This window comes from Delphinus delphis, chromosome 3, assembly GCF_949987515.2.
Source record: "Delphinus delphis chromosome 3, mDelDel1.2, whole genome shotgun sequence".
NCBI lineage: Eukaryota > Metazoa > Chordata > Mammalia > Artiodactyla > Delphinidae > Delphinus > Delphinus delphis.
Window position 1 is genome coordinate 40,797,140 of NC_082685.1, and position 9,172 is coordinate 40,806,311.

The following is a 9,172-nucleotide window of genomic DNA, read 5'->3' on the forward strand; positions in this document are numbered from 1 at the left end:
ATCTCCCATTTAGAGCAGAGCTAAACACCTCACAATGTCCTACAAGGTCCTTCACACATGATCTGCTTCCCTACCATCACCACAGTTGCTTCTTGGCCTCAACTCCAATCTCTCTCCCTCACTCCACACTTGTCACTGTGGCCCCCTTGGTGTTCCTCTAACATATCAGGCACACTCCCACCTCAGGACTCCCACCCCTTGCTATTCCCTCTGACAAGAGGCTACTCGCCAGACATCTGCATGGCTTCCTCCCTGACCTCCTTGAGGTCTTTGCTTAAAAGTGGCTTCTCACTGAGCCTTCCTTGACCACCACCTCCAGCTCCTTCTCTCATGCACACACTCCCATCCCATTTGCCTACTTTATCTTTCTCCACAGCATCGGACATACCATATATTTTACTCATCTACATATAAGCTCCATGAAAGTGAGGATATTTGTTTCTTTTGTCCACTGCTGCATTCCTAGCACCTAGAACAGGGCCTGGCACAAAGTAGGTACCTAATAATATTAATTAAAAGAATTGATGAATTTATGCTGCATAGTACTTGTATATTTGTGTTCTACTTGTGTGACCCAGTGTAGTATAGTTTAACCATTGCCATATTTGGGGACTTATATATGCTTTTGGTACCTTTTGACATTGATAAAGTTGCCTAACTTCCCTGAGCCTTGATTTTCTCCCCTATAAAATGGGAATAGTAGTTGTACCTACGTTTTATAGCATTGTTTGGGAATTACATTTTTAAAAGAATGTAAAGTGTTTAGCACTATGCCTAATTTATAGTAAGTTATTTATAATATAATTATGATTTCTCTCATTAATCATTCATCAGAAATGGACTTACGAGAAGAAGAGATGATTGAGTATATAAAAACTTCTTGTTTAAAAACCCAATAGTGCTAACTTTTAGTGATTATCTCCTTACAATAGAATATAAGCCACTTTGTTCTTTTTTTGGAGAAATCATTTAACATCTTCAGAAAAAAAATTTTAGCTCTTCAGAAGTAGGGACCTTTATCTCTGCATTTTCCATTTTCTAGCTGGTCCTGAAAATAGTGCCTGCTCAATAAATTTTGTTGACTAAACAAATGGAAGAATGAATCTCAGTGGGTATAAGCAAGTTCATATTTACTGAAAAGCTGCTATTTGCCAGGTACTGCAATAGGCACTAGGGATATAAAAAAGAACATTTGGGGGATGAAGTTTATTTCAATACCTTCACATAGTAATCATTGAGTTTGGGAGATGTATTTTTACCTCAAAAGTAGTCTTCTAACTGGGGGAGGGGGAATTTGGATTCATCACCTTGTGCAAAGTACAAAAACTCCAGAAAGGCATCTTTGCCGTAATTTCTCTGAAGAGCTTTTCAAAGAAACAGAACATCAATGGTTTACCAGGTAGACATCAAGAGTGAAGAAGCAGGCAGACCAATATGGGAAATCCTATGGTGATTCAAGACTTTAGTGATTTCCTGGGGTCCCCACGTATCTTGCTAACCATGAGTGATTCTATATTTGGTGCAGAACGAGAGCACGATGGTGAGCCATGCAGCTTGAGACAGAGAAAAAGCCTGACCTGAAGTGCAAGACTGGGGATAGAATCCATCCAGCGCTACGTTCTGCCCCTGAGCAAGATAATCCTGAGCCTCAGTTCCTCACCATAAAATTATGGTTTTCAAAACCAGCTTCCTTTACAAGAATATACAATGGGAAAAAGACAGTCTCTTCAGCAAGTGGTGTTGGGAAAGTTGGACAGCTGCACGTAAATTAGTGAAGTTAGAACACACCCTCTCACCATATACAAAAATGAACTCAAAATGGCTTAAAGACTTAAATATAAGACATGACACCATAAAACTCCTAGAAGAGAACATAGACAAAACATTCTCTGACTTAAATCATACCAATGTTTTCTTAGGTCAGTCTCCCAAGGCAATAGAAATAAAAGCAAAAATAAACAAATGGGACCTGATCAAACTTGTAAGCTTTTGCATGGCAAAGAAAACCATAAACAAAACAAAAAGACAACCTGTGGAATAGGAGAACATATTTGCAAATGATACAATTGAGAAGAGCTTAATTTCCAAAATATACAAATGGCTCATACAGCTCAACAATAGAAAACAACCCAATCAAAAGATGGGCATAAGAACTAAATAGACATTACTCCAAAGAAGACATACAGATGGGCAATAGGCAAGTGAAAAGATGCTCAACATCGCTAATTATTAGAGAAACGCAAATCAGAACTACAGTGAGGTATCACCTCACACCAGTCAGAATGGCCATCATTAAAAAGTTTACAAATAACAAACGCTGGAGAGGGTATGGAGAAAAGGGAACCCTCCTACACTGTTGGAAATTAAATCGGTACAGCCACTGTGGGAAACAGTGTGGAGGTTCCTCAAAAAACTCAAAATAGAATTACCATATGATCCAGCAATCCCACTCCTCTCCTGGGCATACATCTGAACAAAACTATAGTTCAAAAAGACACATGCACCCCTATGTCCTAGCAGCACTATTCACAATAGCTAAGACATGGAAACAACCTAAATGTCCCTCAACAGATGAAGGGATATAGATAGAAGATGTGGTACATATATAAAATGGAGTACTACTCAGCCATAAAAGGAATGGAATAATGCCATTTGCAGCAACATGGATGGACCTAGAGATTATCACACTAAGGGAAGTACATCAGAAAGAGAAAGATAAATACCGTACGATATCACATTTGTGGAATCTAAAATATGACACAAATGAACTTATCTACGAAACAAAGAGACTCACAGACATAGAGAAAAGACTTGTGGTTGCCAAGGGGGTGGTAGGGGAGGGATGGATTGGGAGTTTGGGGTTAGCAGATGCAGATTATTATATATAGGATGGATAAACCACAAAGTCCTACCATATAACACAGGGAACTATATTCAATATCCTGTGATAAACCATAATGGAAAAGAATATGACAAAGAATATATATATATACATAAAATGGAATCAGAAATTAACAGAAGAAATTAACACAACATTGTAAATCAACTATACTTAAATAAAAAAGAAGAAGGAAAAGAGAAAAAATAGAAGCCAAGGTTGGGTTACCTTTGTGGGGAGGGAGCATGCAGAAGAGGGGCTGGCAGGGTTCTATTTCTTGCTCTGGGTAGCAGCTACAGGGGTGTTCACTTTCTTGTTACTCATTAATCTATATATTTATGGTTTGTGCACTTTCATGAATGTGTGTTATATTTCACAATAAAAACAGTTTCTAAAACTGTAAATATATATGTATATGTATATGTATATGTATATGTATGTGTGTGTATATATATATATATATATATATGTTAGCCTCCTTGAAATGAGAAAATGGGTGAGAAAATTCTCCATACCCTGGAAACAACAGTACCAATGGGACTCTGAGGGTAGCACTCTTTCTAAGTTCCTGCCAGCACTGTGCTATATACGCTGGGGGCACAGAGAACAGCAATCCCAATAGGATGCCTGCCCTTAGCAAGTACACAGTCCACTTCCAGGATTTTATCCCCAGGGCATCATTCAGCAGAAGCACGAAGATGATCCCTGCAGGGAGATTTGTAACAACAAGACTGGAAACCACCCAGATATTTACAAAAGCAGGATGGTTCTCTCAACATTTTGATTAGAAAGACTATCCAGCCTACACACACCTATACCCTGGCAGGGTCAGCCTGTTCCCTATGGATGTGGTGGTTGGTTTAGCGGGGAGGCTGGTGAGCCTGCCCCGAGTGGGTGGGGGCTTGGAGGCTCAACAAAGGGGTGTGTGATGGTGATGGGTCACAAAGGACTGTGCAGGGTAAATGAGGTCGGGTCAAGAGACTTAGGCAGAGCCCTGCAGGGAGGGGGCCAGTTGCCTTCGTTCCCTGTCTCTCCGAGACTCGATTTGTGGCTGGTGGCCGCTGTCTCAAATGAATAGAACCATGAGCAGTGAGCATTTGTTACCTCATTACACGGCCAACAGCTACCGTTCAGTAGGCGTGTTCTGTACCTCCATGGGGGACCTGCAACGACAACTGTACAAGGGAGGAGAGTATGACATTTTCAAGTATGCTCCCATGTTTGAGAGCGACTTTATACAGATCAGCAAGAAAGGAGAGGTGATTGACCTACACAACCACGTCCAAATGGTGACTGTGGGCATCGCATCTACCAGCCCCCTCCTCCCACTACCTGACGTCATGCTGCTGGCCCGGCCAACAAAAGCCTATGAAGAGCATGTCCGATACGCCCAGATCACCAAGAGAAGAGGTCGCGAGCCCGTGAAGACCCTAGAGCTTACCAGGCTGCTTCCCTTGAAGTTTGTCAAGATCTCCATCCATGACTGTGAGAAGCAGCGGCTGCGCCTGAAGCTTGCCACCGGCCGTACTTTTTATCTGCAGCTGTGCCCCTCTTCCGATGCTCGAGAAGACCTCTTTTTCTATTGGGTAAAGCTTGTCTATCTCCTGAGACCACCGGTAGAGAGTTGCAGCAGTACCCCGACGCTCCAAACTGGAGATTCAGCGACTATAGAGGATCCCAAAATCCTAGTGGTAAGTACCTACAGAGACTCAAGAACACAGGGCAGGGTGCTTTGGGAGAGCAGGGCAAAGCTGGTCCTTCAAGGCCTTTGGTGCTCTCTGAGACTCACCTGGGAAATACCTTCCATTGTTGAGAAGGGTCAGGGACAAATGAGCCATCACTATGGGATTCACCACACTGGAGAGGTTCCAAGTGCTTCTCCACACTGTCCCACAAGGCCGAATTTCAGAGAGACCTTAGGTATCATATCAGCTGCACTGCTCTCATCCCCAGGGCTGTAATCCCTTCTACAGCATCCTGATTGTCCGGTCTCTTCTTGAACACTTACCCTAGCCCAGGTAGTCTCATCAGTTGTGGAACATCATTCACAGTTAGGAAGTCCTTCCTTCATTCTGTCTCCCCGTGACTCTGACATGCTGATTAAAATCAGCCCAACCCGTGTAGTCACCAAAATGTAGAAGGTGTGCATCCCTTGACCCAGGAACCCCGCTTCTAGGAATCTGTCCTGCAGAGAGAGAAGCACAAGGGTATAAAATTAAAGTGTATATCGTGGAGAGTTGTATCAGTGCTTTCCCTGGCCCTGGGATTGTTCAAGCAAAATGGAGTGGCCATTTGACAGGGGTGCAGTAGATGGGATCTTGCATCCAATGGGAGCTTAGATTTGGTGATTTCAAAGGTTATTCTGAGTATAAGCCCTTGAGTTGCTCAGCTCCAGGATGAGAGAGGAGCGGACAGTTCTGATCTCACTTTCTGTCATCTCTATCTTATCTGTTTCTCCTCCCCTTGGCTCAGGCCACAGAGCTCCACAGAGAAAGGGATCAGGATGAGGCTGGGCTTCACAAGCTTCGTGACGTGTCTGGAGCCATGTGTCGTGATTATGTTGGGGGAGAGGGAATCCATCATGCCCCCCATGGCTCAACTGCAGCCGTGAAAAGTGCCGAAGGATCAGCTGCAGAGAAGACCACGGGCCAGGTCGCAGCAGAGACAGCATCAAGCCCTGGCGGAGGAGTGGCAGTCTCGGGGGTGGGAGCAGGCCCTGCAGGAGGTGCTGTGAGCTTGGCGGCAGCCAAGAGCACAGGCACCAGCCAGGTGAGCCAGGCCCTGGCGAGAGCCACCATCAGGGATCCAGGAGAAAGCAGATCCGGCAAGGCCATTGCAGGTGCTGCCAGCACATCCTCGACGGGGGCAGATAGTCCAGAGAGCAGCATGAACGTGGTGTTTGCAGGTGCAGCCACGAACAACAAGCCTGCTGCTGGAAGAGCTGAAGGGCAGGTCGCAGCCCCCCTGGTCTCCACCTTGCAGAGCGAAGACTACATGTCTAAACGGGATGGAAGCCAGATCTCCCCCCGCCCCAGGGATGAAGCCTGGAAGGAAAAAAAGAAAAGAAGGGAAAAGGACAAGTCTTCATCTAGGAAAAGTTCCCATCACCGCAGGACACGTGAAAGTCACCGCAGGACAGGAGGGGACAAGACCCAGAAATCATCCTCCCCCTGGTCCTCATCCAGCCATGGAAACTCAGAAGCTGACAAAAAAGAAAAAGGGCACAGTGGCACCAGGGGCAGAAGACACAGCTCTCAAAGGAGTGGCCGCCACAGCTCCTCTGCCAAGAACCGGTCCGCCACCAGTTCAGGGACTCCAAGTAAGAAATCCAGTAAGATCTACTCGTTTTTCTGGAGCTTGAGAGTCATTCCTGGTTCAAAAAGAACGGTCACACATGACAGAGAGGTAGACTTCGTGGCTAAGACGGTAGAGGAGCGCAACATAGAGGCCAAGGTGGAGAAAGCCCCAGCTGGCCGGGATCTGGAGACCAGTGGAACCATGACATCAGAGCCGATGGAGACCATCGTTATTGAAACCCAATCCGTTTAAATAGAAGCCAGGGCAGGAAGCTCTCCATGGAGACCCAGCTTCAGGGAAGGATCCCTAGAGAGGCAATTCCTGCTTTCTTTAATAAAGGAAACCATACAACTCCAAAAGAAATGCTATCTTCTGTTTTCTGTGTCCCCTCGCCTGGTAGTGACTTCACAGTGACTTCTGTGATGTGAATTGTGCTTCGGCCTGAGACCCTAGCCTCCAGTCGAGCAGGACCCCCACCTCCCACCCACGCCCAGCAGAGCCAGCATTAGAGCTCTGCCTTGCCTCCACCTCTTTCTGCCTTTGTTTTCCCCAAGACTATGGCTGCAAGTCACAGACTACGGGCTGGGAAGCATCACCACCAGCACGTCCCCAAGCCCTTCCTTTTCTCCCTGAAGGTCCCTGAACATGGTCATTCAGTCCAGTCCATAGACTAAGTGATGACAGCACTCATGTCTCCTCTAGGGATAATCAGGGAAGAAAAGAAGGGGTGCCTCAGCATTTGTAGGCAATCAGAATAGTGAAGTTTATCATCTTGATCAGGACTGACAGCCTGAGGGTCAAATCTTGCCAACTGCCTGGTTTTATGAATAAAGTTTTATTGGGCATAGCTACAGTCATTTATTTAAATATTGTCTAAGGCTGCTTTCACATGAAAATGACAGATTTGAGTAGCTGTATCAGAAACCACATGGCCTGCAGAGTCTAAAATATTTATTTTCTGTCACTTGGCAGAAAAGTTTTGCCCACCTGATTTTAATCTTAAAATTCTTCTTCCTCCTGGGTATGTACTCTGGGTAAATTCTCACAAACGCTTGCCAGGAGACAACTAGGAGGATGTTTGTAGTAAAACTGTAACAGCAAAACCCTGGAAACAGTCCACATGTTCATCAAATAGGAGAAATGAGCAATTGTGGCATATGCCTACAGTGCATATGATACAGCAGGAAAGATGAATAACAGCTGTACAGGGTAGCATGGGGGAGTCTCCCGTAATGTCGAATAAGAAAAGCAAGTCAGAAAAATACATGCAATATAGTTCCATTTGTAGAAAAGTTCAAAAACAAGATCAAACAATGTGAGTAGGGACACACATTTGCTAAAAGTGTAGAAAAAAACTAGGACATGATAAACACAAAATTCACAATAGTGGATTTCTGTAGGGTAAAAAGAAGGGAGGGATGGTCTGGGAGGAAAAGCTTCAACAGAGTGGGAATTTTTCTATTATGCAAAGGGGTATGTCCATGGGAATGTATTATTGTTTCCATTTTATTTTAACATCTCTGACATCAGGATGATTTTTATATTTCTGTCAGCCAAGTGTCAGTCTCTGCCTTAGAAATATCTTAACCAATTTGTTTCACTTTTGTTTTCCTTTCAATATACGCACAAGAGATGGATGACAAAGTCTGAAAGATATCTTTCAATAAATATAAGATAAAGAAACTAAGTGACATAAATACTCACTATCCAGGAACACAAGAAAGGTTTAGATATATCGTTAAGAAATAATAGAATAATCCAAAATGCTCTGTGCTAATGAACTATGTAAATTATGTATGCATGTGGAAAGCGATTCTAAAAATTAAAAAATCATAAATGAGATTATGAAATCTCATTTCATAATGAGATTATGCATTTTTAAATGTCCATTTTAAAAAAGTCTTTCCAATTTAAAAAGAGTTGTAAATAAATTTCATGAGTCCATGAAAATCATTAAATTGTTAACAACAGATGATAACAGTTGGATTAGAGGAAGTGTTGATAACAGTTAACAACACTTGGATTTGAGAAGAATGCCTCTGAGAGCCATGTGTGTTTGTATGAGCCAGGGAGTCATCTGCTAGCCTTGCAATTCTTTGCTCATTCTCTTCTGTGACAACAGGGTCTACTAGGACGGAAGTTGGGTTTCCAGTAAAACTTAGGGACTTTCTCTGCAGAGCAAATGTAAGTGGTAGAGGTGGAGGAGGTGAGAAATAAGATACGGATTCTGGGAGGAGTGGTAGCTTGGGAGGATGAGAGGAAGCCCTTCTCAGTTGATCTGGTGGGTGGCTGGAAAATCCCATCTTGTGATTTCCGATACACAAAGACCAATAGATGGTGGGGATCAATGTGTCCTTGGAGTTAACTCTTGAAGCAGTGGGTCTTGGTAAGAGGAGAGAAAGAGCCATGTTCTCTAAGACCTGAGAGGGATTTGGGGGAAGCCTTCTGGAAATGTGAGGAGTTATGGGGTAGAGGAGAGAGATAAAGGGGAGCTCTTTCCAAAGCCTTTGACTCAGAGCCCCAAATTTTCACTATGCCAGAGGCTGAATCAGCCTAGTTAAAACAGCTTAATCTTACGATTCTGTACCCTTGGCTTTACCTTTTGTCTTTCTTATCCTGTATTATGCATTCTCACTCCCTCACCCCAAAGGACTTCTTTAACGTGAACCTAGTTAGTCCACTATGCAGGGCGTTAGCTGAGCAGACCCACAGTTTACACAATTTACACCTCCACTGAAGTAAAGTGGAGGTGGGGACTTGCCCACCGCAACGTACCCTGCCTGGCACTTTCTCTGGATTTCCTTTTCTATCTTGACAGTTCATCAAGAGACGCATGCACAGATGCCTACGTATTTCAAAGCAACAGGCATCTTCCTCTGGAGGGAGACATCAATTTGGGTATCAAGTCAGTACACCCTATCAGATAAAGGCCAATATTTTTGACAGCAATATTCATCACCATGGTAGCGATTCTGCAGCTGCAAGTGCAATTAGGCA

General features: G+C 43.9%; 1 protein-coding gene across 1 annotated transcript; it reads left to right on the top strand.

Moving 5' to 3' along the window:
* The first annotated feature begins 3,948 nt into the window (after nt 1-3,948).
* Nucleotides 3,949-6,427, top strand: GARIN3 (golgi associated RAB2 interactor family member 3). The gene is made up of 2 exons (XM_060006835.1): nt 3,949-4,569; nt 5,351-6,427. The coding sequence occupies exons 1-2, from the start codon at nt 3,949-3,951 to the stop codon at nt 6,425-6,427; spliced, it is 1,698 nt and encodes a 565-aa protein (XP_059862818.1).
* The last annotated feature ends 2,745 nt before the right edge of the window (nt 6,428-9,172 follow it).